This window comes from Eretmochelys imbricata, chromosome 7 (assembly GCF_965152235.1).
Source record: "Eretmochelys imbricata isolate rEreImb1 chromosome 7, rEreImb1.hap1, whole genome shotgun sequence".
NCBI lineage: Eukaryota > Metazoa > Chordata > Testudines > Cheloniidae > Eretmochelys > Eretmochelys imbricata.
In genome coordinates this window covers 18,934,327-18,956,213 of record NC_135578.1, presented here as the reverse complement: position 1 = coordinate 18,956,213, position 21,887 = coordinate 18,934,327, and the positions used below count along the sequence as shown (strand labels likewise).

General features: G+C 42.1%; 1 protein-coding gene across 5 annotated transcripts in view; it reads right to left on the bottom strand.

Annotated features, from left to right (window-relative positions):
* The window catches only part of LOC144267255 (cullin-associated NEDD8-dissociated protein 1-like), a 39,662-nt gene that overhangs the window by 5,963 nt on the left and 11,812 nt on the right, over positions 1-21,887 (bottom strand). For 4 of the 5 annotated variants that reach the window (XM_077821039.1, XM_077821038.1, XM_077821040.1 and 1 more), the window contains exons 3-14: positions 21,002-21,156; positions 19,357-19,480; positions 18,449-18,705; positions 17,704-17,809; positions 16,722-16,873; positions 14,399-14,691; positions 11,155-11,296; positions 8,150-9,652; positions 5,964-6,059; positions 5,062-5,231; positions 4,663-4,827; positions 924-1,031 (exon numbers count right to left, since the gene is read on the bottom strand). In XM_077821039.1, the coding sequence (XP_077677165.1) occupies positions 924-1,031; positions 4,663-4,827; positions 5,062-5,231; positions 5,964-6,059; positions 8,150-9,652; positions 11,155-11,296; positions 14,399-14,691; positions 16,722-16,873; positions 17,704-17,809; positions 18,449-18,705; positions 19,357-19,480; positions 21,002-21,156 (3,271 nt within the window). Of the gene's footprint in view, positions 1-923; positions 1,032-4,662; positions 4,828-5,061; positions 5,232-5,963; positions 6,060-8,149; positions 9,653-11,154; positions 11,297-14,398; positions 14,692-16,721; positions 16,874-17,703; positions 17,810-18,448; positions 18,706-19,356; positions 19,481-21,001; positions 21,157-21,887 lie in introns of those variants that run through there. The other variant, XM_077821042.1, reaches the window with a different exon arrangement.

Below are 21,887 nucleotides of genomic sequence, written 5' to 3'. Positions count from 1 at the left end.
CTTTCCTGAAAATAAATTTGCTCTATATTAGTTCTTTTTACACCTGCAAAGCCAACACAGCTACGGGAGAGGGAGCGGGATTCTATAGTGGCTTGCACATCAGCAGAGCTGTTATAGTTCCTATTGTAGAATAGGAGTTACGGTTTGCAACATGCAAGTTGAAAGGACCAGAGTGACTTTGCAGGGATGGCAGTTTGAAAACCCATCCTTTTATTTAATAACTGAGCAAGTCTGATCTAGAAAATATTTCAAAGCCCATAAACATGGAACATCACATTATTTTTACAGTCATTTTTTTAAGAGCAGAACCACAATGGAAGTCTCAAAACTAAAGTGATCTTGAGTGCTATTTACTGCAAGTATGGAAATAAGCAAACTGTGATTTAAGTAGGTTGAACTTAACCTCAAGACCACAGTACAATTTATTATTTTAAATATTTTCTGCAAAGTTCTAGTTTTTAAGAACTTCTGACAAATTCTATTCCATAGCAACTATTTTAGATATTGCATGCCCCAAATTGGCTCATTTTCAGCAAGTTCTGACAAATGGTCTAAGGCACCATACCTTTCAGAAACATTTAATTCTTGTTTTATTACAAATGTAAAATTCTTGCTTTTACCAGGTATTAAGACCCAGACTACAGTGCCAAAGCAATGGTGCTGTAGACTTTCGAGATCTTGGAAAATCTCTGTTGCACACACAAGCATAGTAACAGGTTTCAGAGTAACAGCCGTGTTAGTCTGTATTCGCAAAAAGAAAAGGAGTACTTGTGGCACCTTAGAGACTAACCAATTTATTTGAGCATGAGCTTTCGTGAGCCACAGCTCACTTCATCAGATGCATCACAAGCATAGTACTGACTTTTTTCCAAAATTGCAGACACTCAACATATCTGATAACTGAAGCTTTCATTTAATCTTACCTTAGTAGAACAGGTTGCCCGCAGGGGTTCAATCAATCGCTCTAGCCTTTGTAGAACTGCATTAGGACACAGCGTGGACAGTCGAGCCAGCATGATGAAAGTCAACATCTAGAGGATTTTTTTAAAAGGTTGATTTAAAATTTCTCAGATCCCCATCGAACCCAGAACCCTTCTATCAAGTCCCCATGTACTCTACTGCAACAATTTCAGGCAGAAATCACTGCATCACGTTGCATTGTTCTCTGTTGGACAGTTTTCTTTGCACTCATAAGGGGTATGTCTTTTAGACAAAAGAAAGGCTTAGATTCTAGAAAATAAGTATGCATCGAATTCCAAAGCATTACAGAATACACAGGGCCTTTCTGAGTATTTAAAAACAGAGGTCAAATCCTGCAACCCTTAAGACTTCTCTCATGCAAAATCTTTTTACATCAGTGGGTGTTTTGCCCCACTAAGTACTACAGGATCTGTCCCTCAGCAGAAGTCAAATTTGAAGGGGGCCAGAGGGAAAAGATAGTCGTACTCTTACACGCTTTGCCTATAAGAGATACCAGTGATAGTAAATTGAGAGTAGACCAGCCCTAAAAGAATAACAGAAGGATCAAAAACTGTTCAGATGTTCATATGTACGGCTTGAACTACATATCGTTCAAATGGTAAAACTAATGAGGACAGAGCTGTTTACATAAGCGTAGCTTATTTCTAAAAAGCTGTACCAGTCTGAGCATTTTATTCTAGTACAATTGCATCCACACAAAATTCACAGATTTCAAAGCCGGAAGGGACCACTGTGATCATCTACTCTGACTTCCTGTATAGCATAGACCATAGAACTTACCCAAAATAATTCCTAAAGTGTATCTTTTAGAAAAGACATACAATTTGGATTTAAAATGGTCATTGATAGAGAATCCACCACAACCCTGGGTAAATTGTTCCAATGGTTACTCTCATTGTTAAAAATGTATGCCTTATTTCTAGTCTGAATTTGTCTAGCTTCAACTTTCAGCCACTGGATCGCATTATACACCTCTATCCCGATATATCATGGTGCTCGGGAGACAAAAAAAAAAAAAAATCTCACCGCGTTATAGGTGAGACCGCTTTATATCGAACTTGCTTTGGCTCCCCTGTTCCTTGTTCCCTGACTGCCCCCTCCAGAGACCCCCATCCCTAATCACCCCCAGTACCCCACCACCCTGCTCCCTGTCCCCTGACTGCGCCAACCCCTATCCACACCCCCCATCCCCTGACAGACACTCACTGGCAGTGGCGGAAAGCGGAGCAACGTAGCCCCAGCCCACTCCACTCCATCACCTCCCAGCCGCAGCCCTCAGCTTCCTGCCACTGGTGAGTGCGGGGAGGTTGGGGAAAGGACGCCCCCCACACGTGGCTGGAAGTGGAGTGCCGTGACTGGGGGCTGACGGAGCGGAGCGGGCTGGGGCTGGGTTGCTCCGCTGCCAGTGAGTGGTGGTGGTGGGGGGAATCCCTTCCCCCAAGCCCTCTCCCCCGAGCGAGACGGCTGGGGCCGGGCGAGGGAAGCGGAGCGGGCTACTCCCGGCCCCCCACTACTCCCCCGGGCTACTCTGGGACTGCAGGGCTCCCAAACGTGCCCTCCCACAGCTCCTGCCTCCCAGACCCTGGAGGGGAAGGGGAAAGAGCCCCTGGACACCCTTAACATGCTGCTCAGAGCAGCGTGTTGGAGCTTTACCACGTTGTATGCGAACCCGCATTATATCAGGATAAAGGTGTACCTTTCTCTCTAGATTGAAGAGTCCATTATCAAATACTTGTTCCCCATGTAGGTACTTATAGACTGTAATCAAGTCACCCATTAACCCTCTCTTTGTTAAACTAAATAGATTGAACTCCTTGAGTCTGTATCACTATAGGCATGTTTTCTAATCTTTTAATCATTCTCGTGGCTCTTCTCTGAACCCTGTCCAATTTTTCAGCATCCTTCCTGAATTGTGAGTGCCAGAACAGAACACAGTATTTCAGCAGCGGGTCACACCAGTGACAAATACAGAGATAAAACAACCTCTCTACTCCTGCTCAAGATTCCCGTTTATGTATCCAAGGATCACATTAGCTCTTTTAGCAACAGCTTCACACTTGCAGCTCACATTCAGTTGATCTACCATGACCTCCAAATCTTTTACTGAGTCACTGCTTCCCAAGATAGGGTCTTCCACCCTATAAGTAAGGCCCACATTCTTTGTCCCTAGGTGTATACATTTAACTGTATTAAAAATACATGTTGTTTGCTTGTGTCTAGTTTACCAAGCAATCCAGATCACTCTGAATCAGTGACCTATCCTCTTCATTATTTACCGCTCCTTCGAATGTCATCTGCAAACTTCATCAGTGATAATTTTAGGTTTTCTCTCAGGTCACTGATAAAAATGTTAAGTAGAGTAGGGCCAAGAACAGACCCCTCTGGGACCTCCCACTGGAAACAAACCCACTCGCCAATTCCCTGTTTACAGTAAGATTTTAAGACCTATCAGTCCATTTAATTTGAGCCATGTTAATTTTATATCGTTACAGTTTTTTAATCAAAATGTCATGCAGTACCAAGTCAAATGCCTTCCAGATGCTAAGTATATTACATCAACACTATTACCTTTATCAACTAAACTTGTAATCTACCAAAAAGGTATCAAGTTAATTTGACAGGTTCTATTTTCCATTAATTTATATCGATTGACATTAAATTTTATTACTTTCCTTTAATTCTTTATTAATCGAGTCCCATATCAGCTGCTCATTATCTGGCCCAGGATCAATGTCAGACTGACAGGCCCATAATTACCCAGGTCATCTTGTTTACCCTTTTAAAAAATTGGAACAACATTAGTTTTTTTTCCAGTCTTCTGGAACTTCCCCAGTGTTCCAAGGCTTATTGAAAATCAACATTACCATCCAGTGAGCTCCACAGCCAGCTCTTTAAAACTCTTTACAAGTTATCTGGGCCTGCTGATTTCAAAATGTCTGACTTTAGAAGCTGCTGTTTAACATCCTCCAGAGATACTAGAGGAAGAGAGTGTCACCATCGTATGATGAGGCAATCTGTTTTTTCCCCCCTCAGATACAGAACAGAAATATTTATTAAACACTTCTGCCTTTTCTGCAATATTATTGATAACTATCATTTCCGCCTAGTAATGGACCAGTACTATTGTCAGAATTATTTTTGTTCCTCATATACTTAAAATACTCTCTCTTATTGTCCTTAATTCTGCTCGCAATAGATTTCTCCTGCCCCTTTGCTTCCCTTATACATTTTCTACAATTCCTAGCTTCTGATTTATATGCATTACTATCAAATTCCCCTTTCTTCCATTTGTTATATATTATATTTCATAGCTGCTTTCACTTCCCCTCTAAACCAGATCAGTTTTTTAAACCAATATGGCCTTCCTTGAGTGTGGCATGTCACACCTTTCAGAGCACATTGTTTCAGGTTTTGCAAACTGATGCAGACGTCAGAACATCGGTTACATGTGAGTTATGTTTTCAAGGCCAGTGCAGCAACCGTAACAACTAGTAACTTTTTTAAAAAATTAATAAATAAGAGTAAGCCTAAATACTAGAGAACAAAAAGGCAGCATGAAAAAGGTGCCGGGTGCTGCAGCACCACACATTGACACAATCTGAGCCCTGGCCTTCACTGTAGTAAATAAGATCAAAACCAGTTACTTCCACTACTCTTGACCAGATAAGGAGAGGAAGTTACCCTAATGTCATAATGATCCTTAAGTCCATCCTCCACGTGGTTCAAGTATTCATAGATGTCCAGTCGGTCAAGGCAGCTTTCCAACAGTGAGTACATGCACTCAAAGGCAGCTTTCCTTACATCAAGGCCATCATCCACTGTGTGCTTGAATGGCCCCATTTCTACCTTAAAAGGAAAAAATGATACACCTGGTCACGCTGTCAGTGGGGAAGGCTCCCCACTGCCACATCTGGGCGACCAACTTAATGCCTAATACATGTTCTTCTCCGACCCACCTACGCCTCCGGGGTTCCACCCAACTATTTGCTCATGAGAGCATCGCAGCATATTCATGTCCATTCCATGTTGACCAAGACATTGACATGCAGAAGTCATGAAGCAGCAGCACTAGTAACATACCTCCCGTATCAGTTCCCTTCTGATCTTAGTTTCATTGTATAAGTGGGGTAAGATAGTGTTCAGCATGTCTCGGATTAAAGAAGGCTTATTGTGAGCAGCAGAATTAAACATGGCTAAAGCAACACGTCGAACATTCAAGTCAGGATCCTGAAGAGTCTTTAAGAAGTCACCTGCAGGACAATAGCATAAAATTTGTTTGACAGCATTAAATGCACTGTTTTTTTAGTTCTTCAAGATCTACCTACAGCTGATCCTCAGAGTAACATAAGATATTTGAAGGAGCCAGGATATGAAGAAACCTTATACACAATGATTAAAAGTAACTCTAGAAGCAAAGCCTATACAGAGTGATGCATTTAGATCTATTTTCCCTTCCTTTTTTTGGGATAGGATTTAAACTATTTGAGGCAACAGGTTACATTAGGGGTACAGAAATACCAGTGTGATGCTAGCCACCAGTGACTTCATCTGAGAGTCCAAGTAGAAACCTTAGTATTTTTAGAAGGAGTTTCTTTTCAATGCTCAGCCTAGACGTCTTGGAAGCAGAGTTTTTGCAGTTTCTCTTTAATAGCTCTGAGATACAGGGACCTGGGTGTCCAACCTAAGAAATATTTTACAAGACATTTGTCTGAAGCCAGAATCACTAAATTCTCCACTAAATTCATGAGTGACACACATACCTGAAGGAGGAAGACCAGAACATTTACTAATAATCACTCTGCAACCTCAGCATGGAACTCTAGATCTTTTTCCATCTAATTTAACCCCAGAGAAATGTAGTCTCAAATCAATTTGAAAAAAATCTTACTTGCAATACAAAATAGGACAGTTGTAGGGCCATTGATAGTGTACCAGACCTCATGTGTAGAGCTCACAAGATTTCTATAGGAATTGAAACTCACCTATGCAACCTTTAAGAAGTACGTCAATAGGCTGTGGCTGATCAGAAATTGTGAATTTGATTGCAGTTACTACAGTACTTCGTGCATGCGGGGAACCTGCAACAAAGAGGGAACATAAAAAAAATGGTGTATACATTTACACAGTATGCTCTTTACTAGGGCTGTCGATTAATTGCAGTTAACTCACAACAATTAATCGTGATTTTAAAAAATCATGATTAATCAGACTTTTAATCATACTGTTAAACAATAGAATACCAATTGAAATTTAATAAATATTTTTGAATGTTTTTCTACATTTTCAAATATATTGATTTCAATTACAATAGTACACAAAGACAGTGCTCACTTTATATTGTTATTTTTTATTACAAATATTTGCATTGTAAAAATGGCAAACAAAAGAAATAGTATTTTTTCAGTTCACCTCAATCAAGTCCTGTAGTGCAATCTCTTTATTGTGAAAGTGCAACTTAAAAGTGTAGATGTTTTTGTTATACAACTTCATTCAAAAACAAAATAATGTGAAGCTTTAGAGCCTACAAGTCCATTCAGTCCTACGTCTTGTTCAGCCAATCTCTAAGACAAACAAGTTTGTCTACATTTATGAGAGATAATGCTGCCGGCTTCATATTTACAATGTCACCTAAAAGTGAGATGAAACGTTCGCATGGCACTTTTGTAACTTGCATTCCAAGGTATTTATGTGCCAGATATGCTAAACATTCATATGCCCCTTCATGCTTCAGCCACCACTCCATGCTGATGATGCTTGTTAAAAAAATAATGCATTAATTAAATTTGTGGCTGAGCTCCTTGCGGGAGAATTGTATGTCTCCTGCTCTGTTCTACCTGCATTCTGCCATATATTTCATGTTATAGCAGTCTCGGATGATGACCCAGCATTTTCGTTTTAAGAACGCTTTCACTGCAGATTTGACAAAACGCAAAGAAGGTACCACTGTGAGATTTCTAAAGATAGATACAGCACTCGACCCAAGGTTTAAGAATCTGAAGTGCCTTCCAAAATCTGAGAGGGACGAGGTGTGGAGCATGCTTTCGGAAGTCTTAAAAGAGCAACACTTTGATGGGAAAACTACAGAACACGAACCACCAAAAAAGAAAATCAACCTTCTGTTTGTGGCATCTGACTCAGATGATGAGAATTAACATGTGTCAGTCTGCACTGCTTTGGATGGTTACCAGGCAAAACCCGTTATCAGCATGGAGGCATGTCCTCTGGAATGGCAGATGAAGCATGAAGGGACATATGAATCTTTAGTGCATCTGGCACAAATATCTTGCAACGTTGGCTACAACAGTACCAGGCGAATGCCTGTTCTCAGGTGATATTGTGAACAAGAAGCAGGAAGCATTCTCTCCTGCAAATGTTAACAAACGTGTTTGTCTGAGTGATTGGCTGAACAAGAAGTAGGACTGAATGGACTTGTTGACTCTAAAATTTTACATTGTTTTATTTTTGAATGCAGTTTTTTTGGTACTTAATTCTACATTTGTAAGTTCAACTTTCATGATAAAGAAATTGCACTACAGTACTTGTATTAGGTGAATTGAAAAATACCACTACAGTACTTTTGTTTTTCTACAGTGCAAAAATTTGTAATCAAAAATAAATATAAAGTGAGCACTGTACACTTTGTATTCTGTGTTGTAAGGGAAATCAATATATTTAAATATGTAGAAAATATCGAAAACTATTTCTATAAATGGTATTCTATTATTATTTAATCGCACAATTAATTTTTTTAATTGCTTGACAGCCCTACTCTTTACATCTGTTTGGGTTAGAAAACATGCTGCTCAATGGAAATGTAAGAAAGATTATTTTTGTACAAGAGCTAAAGGAATAGAGAATGCCATATTGGATCAGATCACATCACATCACATGTCCAAATCTGGCCTCCAAAGCATTCTCTTGACACGCAGCCCTCCTATTCTTGTAGCATCCTTATTAATACCATGCACCACACAACTCTGCACTTCTTCAGAGACACTTCTTTTGGTTAATCTTTGGCTGATCTTCTCTCCAGCCTGGCTTTGCTCCCTCCAGCTACAGCTATACTACATTAAGATATTAAAAGATAGGACTGTAGAAGATGTTTACGCAGCAAACAAAAACATTTCCCTAGGCCTTTTACCATTCTAATCCTTGTCCTTCCCATTACCTGATGACAGCTGCTTTTTCAGCCTGGGCAGCAGCTGGGACGGATTCACTAGGGCCAGTTTCCCCAAGCATTCGGCAACCACATTTCGTGTCCCCTCCTCTGTGCACTCGCAATGGTTGAAAAGCAGAGCCCAAATATCTTCCACATAAGGTTTGAGGCCATCTGCTGGGGAGGAGCTGATGACTTCTTTTAGAGAATGGAGTAGTAAGTATTGTCTCTTGGGCTGACTTCCAATTTCCTTCAGCATAAAGGGAAGATATTCCTTAAGATTTCCAGCACTGATGTTCCCCAGAGCATAGGAAGCTGCTGATTTCACCTCTTCGCTGGGAGAGGCAAATGCTTCCAGTATTACTGTTTTGAGCTCCTTCTGAGCACTTAGGTTCATGGTGCGACCCATCTCTGCCAGCGAAAGGAAGGCTAGCATTTTAACAGCAGCACTGGACTTGGGGTTCTTCACATCTTGAATAAACTGGCTTGCTACCCTGGTGGCTTCTTTTGGGCATGCTGATGAAAGGGCTGCCACACACTTTGCTACAGAGTAATAGGCTTGTTTATGTAAAGTCACAGATGCCCCACCAGGACTTGAGTATATGGGGCTTGTTAGCTGTTTCATCAGCTCTGCATAACCCATGTTAGCGGTCTTTGTTATAACCAAAGCTTGAAAGAAGTCTATTATGGCATTCAGTGCTCCTCCTTGTAGCAAAGGGGAGTGGACAAGCTGAAAGAGTTCAGAAAGAACTGAACCACTTATCTTGGATAAGGAAGATGGATAAACCTTAGCTAAGGTAGTAAGGAACACGATAGCCACCTGAGAAACATGCAAATCATTCTCACTAATTAAAGCAGGAAGCTCTGTCAGCACAGACTCAACCATGGCAGGCTTGAGGCTATCGCTGTAGTTCTTAATTAATATGTCCAGAGCTGTCAGAGTACTCAGTTTCAAGGCACGTTGATTCTTTCGCAAGAAGGAAGCTAAAATGGGGAATCCTTCCCCTAGAATAGGTCTTAAGTCTATCTTCAGTGGAGAACTAGCAATTAAGGTTAATGCTTTGACTGTTGTTAGTCTGGTTATTTCATTTTTGAGCCTTTCTAGAAAAATCTTCAAAGTTGGTGGGAGATCACCACTTAAATGGTCTCCAAGATTGCAGACGATCTGTCCCATGCAAGAAATAGCCCGTTCTTTCACCTCCTGATCAATATCAGCAGCTTTCAGTCTCTTCAGAGTACCAGAAAAAAGGTCTTTCACAAAGGGCTTGACATCAAATGTACAAGATTTGTCCAAGGGCCGAATAACTTTCACAAGCTGCTGAGTGACCAGCAAAGCTTCTGATGTGATCTTATAAAAGGGGTCCCCAATACAGGACACAACTGGAGGTAGCAGTGCCTTAATATGGGGATGAAATACTTCTGGCTGGTGATTGCAGAGAAGAACATGAAGGAAAGACAGTGTATCAATCCTCATGTTGGAGGAGCTGGATTTATCAGCCAAGGAGAAAATAATACCTGTTCAGGGGAGACATTAACATATATTATCTTATTTCTTCAAATGATTTCCACAAAGATTAAAAAACAAAATTCTAAAATCGTTGGATACAAATCCAAATCATTTCCTTTGCTCCACCCCACTGAGGCCATGTCTACACTAGGAGTGCTTCCCAAATACAGGAATCCCAATATACTATATTGACAAAGCATTATTACTGTAGATGCAGTTATACCAGCAAAGCTATGCTTTGTACCAGTATAGTAAAGCCACCCCCGACAAGGAAAACAATCTGTACTGGTAGAAGCATAGCGAGGTCAGTAAGGGATTATACCTCATCACACCCCTGACCAACAGAGTTCTGCTGGCAAAAGCTCCTAGTGTAGCCATAACTGGATATACCCGCATTCTCGCAGTAGCTGTTTATGTTTTCAGCCAAGTGGCAAGTCAGAATATAGCCAGGCCATGTGGCTGCACTGGAGAGCTACAAAAGTATTTTACAAGCACTTTAACTGGATAGCTATAAAACCACCTGTCAGTATTTGTAGGGTGATCTGGGGAGGAATTATTTAGTGTGGTACACAGCGTTATAACTAGAAGTAATAAGATTAAATTAAGAAAATGGAAAATCTAGGCTGAACACCAGGAACTCCTGCCAGTGAGACATCTAGCTGTGGAAAGTCTCAAAGAAAAGAGTGGAAGCTCAACTGCTTGGGTTTTGCAAATTAGACTGGACAAAAATATTAGAAAAATGTACTTTAGAGAATAATCCTGCATTGGCAGGGAGATAGACTGGATGCACTAATGGGTCTTTTCCATATCTAACTTCTATGATATAGTCTGAAAATTGTTTTTCAGATGAGCCATTAGTAAGGTATTTCCAAGACTCCCACTCGCCACCCCCAATGCAATTTATTGTTCATATTTTCTGTTGTTTCTTGTAAACATACAGGAATTGAAGGTCATGGGATGCTCAGGGCCAGGGGATATTGAAAAGGCAGTTTCCCCATACATTTACAGTAAGGACAAGCCCAAGGTCTTGGAGGGCCTCAGTGTTATGAATATGTCAACATTCTTGGATGTGCGCCCTTCACTAATTTACAAGGAAGGAAAGTTAGGTGAAAAAACTTGTGGGCCTGAAGATAAAACCCTCCCCCAATAAACATTTTTAAAATGTTCTAGGAGATTAAGAGAGAAATAGAAAATGTCACCACTATGACCCCAATCCTGAGCTCAAAGTCAATTGGTTTCAGTAGCAGCAGGAACAGACACTGTGCATCCGATGAAGTGAGCTGTAGCTCATGAAAGCTTGTGCTCAAATAAATTTGTTAGTCTCTACGGTGCCACAAGTCCTCCTTTTCTTTGTGCCTTTTTAGTGTTTATAAACATCCAGAAATTTAAAAAAAAAAAAAAGCAGGAAGGAGAAACACACGTCATTTAGAAACCTTATAGCACTGGAAGTGGAAACTTTAAACTGAGACAACCACTCCCTACCACTTCCCAGCCAACAAACCAGTTTTACCAGGCATTAATGCAGGGATGTGATCTGCCAGGCATCCAGGAAGAACATTGGCCAATTCTGTAAGGAGACTGAAGCACCCTTGCCTTGATTTAATGCTTTTCTCCTTGAGTTGCTTGTGCAAGGCCTTGATTATGTTTGGAACCTGCAGTTTTAGAAAGCAAGAAGGGAAAGAAAAAAAAAAAGCCTCATAGGTAACCTATGGCCTTTTTGACACAGAGCTATGCTAGCAAAGTAGTTTACCCAGCTTAGCTACACACATTAATAATTCAGGGTGAGAAGAGAGAGCAATCAAAAATGAATACGTTCAATGGTTTATTAAAGGGAGACTCTGGAGAGTAAATTAGGGGCTGAGAGAGAGAGAGAGTGGAGTGATAGGGTAGCTATTTAAACTCTTCTATTCATATATTTTAAGTGGTTTTTTTTTTTTAATTCTATGAAAATATTTTAAGGCAAAGCTTCTCCTCTAGTGCCACAACCTCAAAACACAGCAGCATTGCTTAGTGATCAGCTTGGATGCTTCTCTAACAAGGAGAAGGAAGTGAAACTGACCAGTCAAGTTTCAACTGTCTGAGTTGAACAAAAGGCAAAATTAAACAAACTGATGAAAAGTAGGTTAAAAGTTAGATATTAAACCTGAAATAAATTTAAGGACCTGATCCTGCAATTAGATCTGAATAAGTGGACCCCTGCAAAGCTCCAGCAAAGCCCACCCACACAGAACCAATTACAGGACTGGGTACAAGTTATTAGCCACACTGATATTTTCTTTTTTAAATATAGAATTTATTTACATCAGTTACATTAAATGGGCAGAAAACTACATTTTGGAAAGGATATAAATCCATCTGCTTCAGGGTAAAAGACAACCGCTAACTGACGTGGGCTAGCAAGGCGTTTTCTCATGAGCACCTTATACCATAATAGTTGACTACGTGTTTCTTTCCTCTTCCTCTGAAGCACCTGGGACTGGCCATTAATCAGAGACAGGATACTGGCTAGATAGAGCCCTGGTCTGGTCTGGGGATTCCTAGGTTGCTAAATTATGTTGACAATACCCCATTAGTGTATTTCAGAATTTAAAAAATAGGTTAAAAAAAGCCATTGCTTCTAACATTTATTTAGTTCAATTAACAGTGAAGTATGTACCCTGCATAATTACAAGAACACAAGCATACAAAGACATTATGAAACACTAGCTAATGGCTCCTGTAATGATCAGAGCCGATACAGTGTTAATGCTCTGCCACACCTATACATTGTATCCGAAATTTATCTGACTTCTAATGGCCTAAATCTGATATGTTTATGCAATAATTTATTCAATGAGTTCCTGAACAAGGACATGTCTGCTTAACTGGAACAATTGCCACAACAGACGATGGATTTTACACAATGACTGAGGTGGTACACTAGTGTCTGCAAAGCCCTTCGCAGCAGTTTGCAGGTATGACTGGCACAGATTATCCCACTCAGTGGCCCTTGGTTCACTTCAGGACACTCTTTTGGTTTATTGTTGCTGCTACAGGAGTCAAACAATTATAAACATGTCACCGTGCTACAGCTATGGCTAATTTTAAAAGTACACATTTCAAGAGTTAACAACATTCTTCCAACACATTATCGTCCTGTGCGCAGTCAACAGTCATGGTCATCAATAATCACTATGATTAGCTTAGTGTTAACCATCCTGCTGAAACACAGTTGAAATGGCTGTTGGTACAATAGTTCTAGCATGGCTTCCCTGTCTGGCATGGATTGATATTTTTGTGAGAATCATAGGGTGGGCCTGGGGAAGGTAGGTGAATCAGATAGGGACCTTTCCCTCATGTGCTAGGAAAGCTGTCTACAATGGTCAAGGAAACTGTCCCTGAGCACACTAGCATCAGCCATTTAAACATTGTGGTCCTATCTACACTATGAAATTAACCAAATTTAATAACTGTTAAGAAGCTGACATTATGGGGTTCAAAGGTGCTATAATTCTGGGCTGAGTGGCCAGAGCCAAACTGTAGAACCATGCAGTCAGTGAAAAATTGTTTCAGCACATTTTTGTTTGGTCCAAAAATCTGGTTACACCAGGGTTTGCCCCCTCCTCCAAGACCTCATCTACTCTAGATTTTTATTGGGAAACCTTCCACCATTGGACTGCCACTCATGAGAAAACAGTGAGAGAACTATTCTTGATGAGGCTTTGGCATTTTGATCACACTGTTTTCTAGACCTGCTCTGAACCATTGCACCAACTCCACTTGCACTTCCACTCTTACTGTCACCTGGGGACCTGCACCAGAGGGAGATTTCTCAAAAACAGTTAATGTAGATACAGCCCTGTTGTAAAATGGATCTTTCATCCATGCTTAAGTACAAATCTAGATAACTCAATTGTTTAAAAAAGTTTCTCCCTGTTGGCACTGGCCAGACAGTGTCTGAAACCAGTTTAGCTGGAACAGTGCTTGAACCGAATTCAACACCCAGTATAGCCCGGTTGCTAGCATGATTTCAACTGTAGCCTACAGTAGATGCTACAGACAGAACTGGGATACATTAGGTATAACCAGGATGTGACATGTTCATGGTTACAGCTTGTGCGCGTGACTCCACACATTAAACAGATGTATTTTTCCTGGCGCAACCCTATGAGCCTGTCCCCTCCTACCGTCCTGCACAATATGAGCCCATTCTGGGTAAACCTGGGCAGATATCCCATTCTGCCTCTGTTTTTTGGCACAACGAACAGAGGACTGTCAATATTTCACATGGCATAATACACTTTGGAATGTTCTCCCACACAATGACCCGAGAGGTAAGAGGACTGGCTAACCCCTTTATGCAGTCACAGTTAGGCCATCCCAGCTAAACAACAAGACTACCACTCCAGAACTCAGTTACAGCTTGAAAATTGCGTTACCGTTCTGCCAGTGGTAGAGTAGAAAACACATAACCATTCCGTGTGTAGACACAGACCATGTGACATCAACAATTTTACAACCTTACTGAAAAGCTGGAGCGGACACATGACCTGAAAACAGCAGATCTTCTGAAATGTGGCTATAAATCCAAGAATCAAACAAGTGGGGGAAAAAAAGCTTTCCATCTTCCTTATACTACTCTTACTAAGAGTCAAGATCCTTCTGATAGCCATGTTCCCCGGCTGAGCTATTGCACACATTTATTGATGACACTTCTTCCAGTTCTTTTCACTCCTATTCAACTTAATCTGGCCTATTACCACTTTCTCACTCACCTGGTTCTGAAGCATGGTGAGGGGTATCTCTTCCTTGCCTCCTGCATCTGAAGCATGTAGCCAGCTTTGTATGGGCAGCGTTTGCTTCAGCAAAGCAATATAAGCACAGAAGATGTCAGCTTTGACATTCTCCTCTCTTTCTTTGAATCTGCCTATCAAAACCGGGGACAGAGTCTTGTAGAAATCCTGAAGGAGGTCGTGCCGGGTACTGACAATGGCTTCCAGGCACTTAGCCGCAGACCTGCGAACTTTCCAGCTAATGTCATCGTCATCGCTGTACTCATCGTCGCTCTCTGGAAACAGTCAGTGGGGGGAAAAAAACCACCCAGTTACAAGAGAAACACAAGTAGGGAATCACCACATGCCCCCGACTTTCCCTCTCACATGTCATTTCTCCTCCTATCAAGCTCAAAAGTTAACATGAGATAAACAGATGCCAATAATTAAAATGTTTCTGGGAAAAATCAGATTTGGGTTATTCTGGACAATTTCCACAGATAGTCATCAGAACCCAGTGCATTATAGTGGCTCGTATGTGTCACCGCTGCCTTGTGGTGGATAAAATGTCTAATTGATTCACTACGTATCCAATCCCGTAGACCTCTAGTGCCTGAAGGTCTCACTAATGTTAACTACATCTACTGGAGAGTCCACTTTAGCTCATGTTGTAAGGGCTTGTGTTTTGAAGCAGGGATAAGGTCCCAAGTTCCATTTATTTTAAGGCCAGAAGTGACCATTAGGCCCATCCATAATGATACATAATAGAGGTCACAGCACTTTACTCCACAATTTCTGCATTTTACCCCATGACTTGCGGATGAGCAGGAGAAGCTCTTTTAGAAAGACATCCAATCTCAATCCAAAGACTCCAAGCAACGAAAAGATATCATATCCCTTTGGATGCTGTTCCAATGGTTAACTCCCCTCACCATTAAACATTTGAATCGTGCCTTACTTTCCATTTGAATTATTCTAGCTTCTGCTCTGAGTCATGACACCCTGTGCAGCGAGAGAACTGGCACATTGTGGAACTCATTCAATACCCGAAATGGATTAGGCGTACAACTGACATGACCTGAGCCTAGAGCATGAAACTGATTCTCTCCCACCTCAATCTATCCCTCACCCCACTCCTTTAAAAAGAAGCTACTGAAAAAGACCTGGATCAGAGGCAGTGTCAGTTGTAACCAAGGTCAGTCCGAAGGTAGCAAGGTCTTGTTTATTTTTAGGATTTAGTTTCACTATTTTACACTGCACTGTTTGGGTATGAGTTTGGCACGCAGTGCCTCAGCAGGATGCATTCAAAATCTGTATATTGGCTACTAGGAGTTCCCCTCTTCACACATGACAGAGCTGCTAGCACTAAACAATCCCTCGAGGTAGGAATACAGACACGCAGCTGCATTAAAGTCGCCAGTTCCACCAGATAAATAAAAGACCATCAGGGGAGGGTCCAAGAGCCCCAGGAAATGTCTACAACGCAGCTGGGAGGGTGCTTCCCAGCTCAGGTAGACAGATACACACTAGTTCTGCTTCAGCTAGCACCTCAAAATTGCAGTGTGGCTGCAGCAATGCAAGTGGTGGCTGAGGCTAGCCACCCGAATACAATCCCAGCTGACCTCCTGGGCATGTACTCAGGTGGCCAGCCTGAGCTGCTGCCTACGCCACCACTGTCACACTGCTACGTTTAGCACACAAGCAGAGCTAGCATTGTCTGTCTATCCATGCTGGGAAGTTCCCTCCCAGCTGCTGTGTAGACATAGAGTTGACACCTGCCTGCTTGTAGTATGCATATAAAATAGCCTCACTCAAATGGCAGGAAACGGAAGTCTGAGCACCATTTAGCAGACTGCAACCAGCACAGGCATTTTTTGGGGAGGGGGGGAAGGGATTGTTTTCAATTTGGGCAATCACAGCGGCAGAGCAGGAGCTAATTGAGATACACCAGTGGTAGGGCTGGTGGACTGTGGGCATGCCGTGACAGACACCTGCATTCACTCACAACAGCAGAGGCAGCAGCTCTTCAGTCTTGCTCTCTGCCAGGCTAGCTTATGGTGTCCGTTCTAGCAAATGCCATCCTTCCATGACAAGAGATGCCAGTGACACGTGGATCAGGAAAGACAAAACTGTAAAGTCCCACGTTTGGAAATCATTAGAATTACGCCACTGACAGAACTAAGCAGCTGTACACTAGTTTGGGTCAATGCAGATATCGTGGGGAAGAAGGTAATGCCACATAGTGCGAGTGCGGAGGGGAGAACTGGACCCCTTGGATACTATGTCAACAGTTCTACTAATCATAGTCATCCTCACAAGCAGGCACCTTGCTCTTCATCCTCCCCATTTTCAGTTTCCATCATTTCCTCCTCTTCCTCCTCCTCCTCATTGTCATAGTTGTAATTTGGGTCATAAGTAATGTACTTCAGGCACAATCCCATCACACTAGGGATGTGAGGGCCAATTTCCTTTGGACACCTGGCAAGACAAAAACAAAGCCTAAGATTAATGGGAGGTAAGTAATTTTTATATCAATCACCATAATTCATCCCACAAGATCCCAAAGTGTTTCACACAACTATACACACATATTATTGAAATGCATTCAACAGTAAAATTTCCCTTTCATCATAGTGCATGAAGCAGGGTCATGTACCCATGTGAGACTCCAAGAAGTGAGCTTCAGACTCTCATTCTCCACTACCTGAGAGGTTCTCCCTTTAGAACAAAAAAACAATGCCCCCCACAAGTTCAGTCCACCACCCCCTTCCCCAAGAGGAGGAAAATGTAGGCAGCTCTCTAACACATCTCCTCAAGGCCAACCTTCTCACCAGAATTAGTGTATGAAGATTGCTGCACAGCAGTCCCTTCTCAAGAAGCACCATTCCCACCTCTCACCCCTTCTACGGGCATCAAAAGTCTGAGCCAACTCCTTCCCAGTCATCTGAAGGACTCAAACGTCCTCCAAGAACCAGCAGTAAGTGAAGTTCAGTCACAGTGGGTATTAAACTGCCACTTACGATACCCGTATCATTTATAAATATTATTGTAAACTCCTGGGTCAAGAACCGATTCTCTCACATATTTGGTAAAATACCTCATACATTCAAGTTGATATATGAATAGCCCAACTTTGAAAGGATGGATTTTGTTACTGGACTGATATTGTATCTCTTTGTCTCCCACAATAATGCATTCAGGAAAATATTCCACTCAGCTTAGTTTTTCCTCAGACCCCTTTGCACATGCACTTCCCAGAGAAGGGCAATGGAACAGAAATAAAGCACAGATTACTCGAGGGCACACACCTTCTCACAAAAGACTCGAAGGCCTGAAAGCAGTATTCCCTCAGCTCATCATCCTCCACGTTACAGTACCGAACAACTAATGGGATGATCTTCTCCAGATACTCTCCTGAAAGAGACAAAGTAAACAGCAGGGGAAATTGCTCCCACTTGAGCTGACTGGTAAAGTGAGAGCCTAGTTACCAGCCAGCCAGTTCCAGGCAGAGCATTCTTTACCTGGATCTCGCTGGTTATGCGTTGTGAACAGCCTGCCAAACAATTTCAACAGAAGAACCACCCCACCCCTTTTCATACAAAGGAGTTATGGAGAGACAGAGATGATCTAATGGTCTGAGGAACTCTGGGGGTGTAATCCCAGATGGGATAGCACCTCTGGCAAGTCACTCAAATACTCTGTGCCTCCATTTCGTCATGTGTAAAATGAGGTTAATAATGCTGAGCTTCCAAAAAGGGGGTGCTGTGAGGATTAATTAATTAGTGTTTTGGAAGTGCTGTTGCAAGATCTTGAAATGAAAGACCCTATAGAAGCACAGCCAAGCACTGAGATCCAGTGTGCCCTCCCCTGAGGTCTGGGTGGAGATCTGAGAACCAGAAGCGGGAACCCTGCAAAGAATTGCAGAGTGCTAACTACTAGTGCACTAGAAAAACAAACAAGTATATTTCTTTTTATATCTAAATAGGAACAGTTTTAAAATGTAATATGTGTGCATGTGTCTTTGTAGCTATCATTCCAAGCTACTGGACCTACCTGTGCGGTGCCCAGCCTGCCTGCTGATACCCGCGATACACTGAATGTACGTTCTAGTGGTAGAAGTAGACTCATTCCTCTTCAGTTCAGCTAGCAAGTGCTCCATGAGTTCTGAGAAGATATTCCCATTGCACGTCAAGACCAGATAGCCTAGAGCAATGATGGCTCTCTTACGCACAGCCAGTCTGGGGCTCCTGAGCTGAGGAAGGAGGCAGTTCAGGATAGAGGAATGAAAAGTGTAAAGCATCCCCCCTAACCTGCAATACAGAGGCAACACACACACAAGAAATTAGATCTTCAGCATGAAGGCTCCTTAGCTGGCATAACTGAAATGCAAAAAAAGAAAGCTACATAAATGAGGACAAGCACATTTCTAGCAAAAAACAAACAGCGTGTTCTAGATTAAATCTAAAGTTGCTCTGGCTAAGACAGGGAGGACCCATTTTTCCTCTGTCCCTGAAACAAGATTTTGATTTTGACAACGTCTTTGCATGGCCCAGTGTTTTTGGTGATAAAATCCTGACTGCAGCTGACAAGTTTACCCACTGTGCTGTCATTCTGAATTATGCTTGTGTTATGTAATAAGAGAAACCGCTAGCCAAAGAAACTGTGTGACCAGATCACACGTTCCAAAATAGATTTTTTCTTCTTTCTGCCCTTCCCCTTCCTACCTCCCCAGAAGTTTCTTATGATCCTGCAATGTTACCAGTATCCTTCCAAGTGTAAAAGGATACATATGTACATTCTCTTAGCTCAGCTGGGTGATAAGACCTGCCCAGACATTTCCCAACTGGCACCAATCCCAATCCTTTAATGTTTTAGTCCTCCAAGTAACACAAAAATCACAAGCAAACACACTGTGCAGCCCCCCTGCCATACACAGCTGCTTGGAGGAAATCCTTTCATACCTGCTCAACATATCTGACAGGATGTCAAGAGCCTCTAACTGCACAGATACATCCTCTTGTTTCCCAATGGCTCCAGTTAGCTGGGCCGTGATCTTTTTGCACACATTGGCTGTCATTGTGGAACCTAAGAAAAGAGATGACCTTTGGTCAACTTTTTGTTTTCAAAACCACTTTTTCCTCCCTGATACTCAGAGGTTATAATGCACAGCAGCATACATGTGGACTCGTCCACAGCAGGTGGCTAAGTTACTATTGGCCATAATGGTCTCTCCCAGTCAAAAAAAGTCACCAGAGGAAGACTAAGGGAGTGGAATGGTCAACTAATGCTACCCTTGTGGGAAAGGGAGGATGCTTCTCCCTGGTGATGCCTGGGCTCCTCCATCTCCAAGTAACACGGCTGCCTGAAAAGCAATGCTCCCATTGGTTCCTCTGCCCAGGAAATACCATGACCTCCCTCAGTTGGGTGCAGGCCCAGAACAGAAGTAAATGCTGCTAGGAACATCATTAACTTCTGCATGGAGAGGGTATGTTTAGAGAGCAGCATGCTGCAGGAAGACCTGCTTCCTGGCTCCACTTTTTCCAGCCCCAATCACCTCCCCACCCCAATCCGACACTTGAGCACCAATGTCAGTGGGGTCAGAGGTGAAAGCAGCAAGCGATGAAGTCTCCCCTCCTCCCTCTTCTGTCCCCGCACATGGAGTACCGGGCCCAACCCTTGGGAAGAAGGCTCAGGTAATCTATTCCCAGTTACTACAATAAGACTATTTCAGTTCGTGGGACATACACCAATGAAAGGTCTCTAAAACTATGGCTCTCAAGTATTTAAAATTTAGCAGTGTTTGTAAACAGAGCTTGAAAGCTATCTGCATGAAAAATAATTCCATCCAGTACAACTGCCAGCTCAAAGTCAAAGACAGCAATGCCGCCTTGGCTCCTGCTATGCAGAGTGGGGGTGGGGGGGTGTTCGGAGTTGCCAGATGCATGAGAGATGGCATCAAAGCACAGAGACTGCTGAAGAGACAGCACAAATCTCTGTGCACTTAAGAGATATATTATTGAAGAACTACTATTGTGTTTACTGGAAACCCAGCTCAGTATGCTTTTTTTGTGCCATGGCTATAGAAACTGGGCAAAAGAGGCAGCCTGGAGAGGCTGTCAATAGTAAAAAGACACAGGCAGTGAAACAGACTGTACATAAAGGTAGTGAATGTATCAGTGCTGCTAAGATCCAGAAGACATCAGATTCACCATTTGTGGGAACCAGACCGTGAGCAGCCCTGCTAGACTTTAGTATAGACTCTCTCAGTGATGGTCCCAAGCAACAACATTTGAATCCAGGGTTTATGATTTCGGACTATTATGCAGACAGGGGTCAGTTGCAAACGTTAGAAGATGAAGGTTCACATTTCAAGCACCCCCATTTTGCGGGTGATCAGATCTAGGGTTTTGTTTCAAGTCCTGTCTTTAATCAATTTTATTAGCATCTTCAACTCTTTATTCATTACATTGTAATTCCCTATCCCTGTGCCCACCATTACTAACAGCACTGGGCTGGGGGAGAGGGAATCCCATAAAACTACAGGTTCTGAACTCTGCTTCCTAAAGGCTGCAGTAGATTTTACCATATTTCAGGGAAGAATTTTACCGGTAGATGCTGGAGGCAGCTCTGAGATGACCGTTTTCAGACCAATGCTGGAGATATCCCGAAGTTGTTCCTTGTCTGATAACATGTTTGTACACAGAGAGTCCACAATAGTTTCTACCTGATATTCTTTCACTTTGCTGACCAAAGGGCCCAAACTACAGAAGGAAAAAAGAAGACAGACCAAATGTGAAGAAAACCATTGTCTAGAAACCACACTTCATGTCAAAAGGAAGGATGATCTGGTTGGTGTTGGATTTCAGATGTAGTCCTTCAGATTTCTTTAAGATAAAGGGGGCACCAGATCTAATGTCGCAAACACTGCCATCATTACTGAAACATGTTTAAAATAAAAAACTGATGTCAGATGGTCTGTCAGAAATCTACTCATCATACTTTGTATTCCTAGCTAGTTAGCGCATCAGATAGGGTCTGATCCAAAGCCCACTGAAGTCAATGGAATCATAAAAGATTAGGATTGGAAGAGAGAGAGGTCATCTAGTCCAACCCCCTGCTCAAAGCAGGACCAACACCAACTAAATCACTAAAGACCCATTAAAGTCATTATCAGATCCATAGTGGAGAACATCAATTAGTCTATTGGAAATATGGAGGGGGAGGGCAAGTTATTTATACCAAATAAGATTTTCTTAATTGAATGTGCAGTTTAATAGCTAATAGACTGAATTATGACAAGGCAGCCATGTTAGTTCTTTTAACACTGAAATCTATAGTCATGTTTTAAAAGGTGCCAAAACTGACCAGTCTAAAAATAACATTAATATTTCCATGTGTAATTTATCTCCTGTTGCCCACTGCTATGCGGACTGAGAACTCTGTCTCTGTACAGTGTAAGAACAAGAGTTGATTAACCAAATCCAGTATTCAT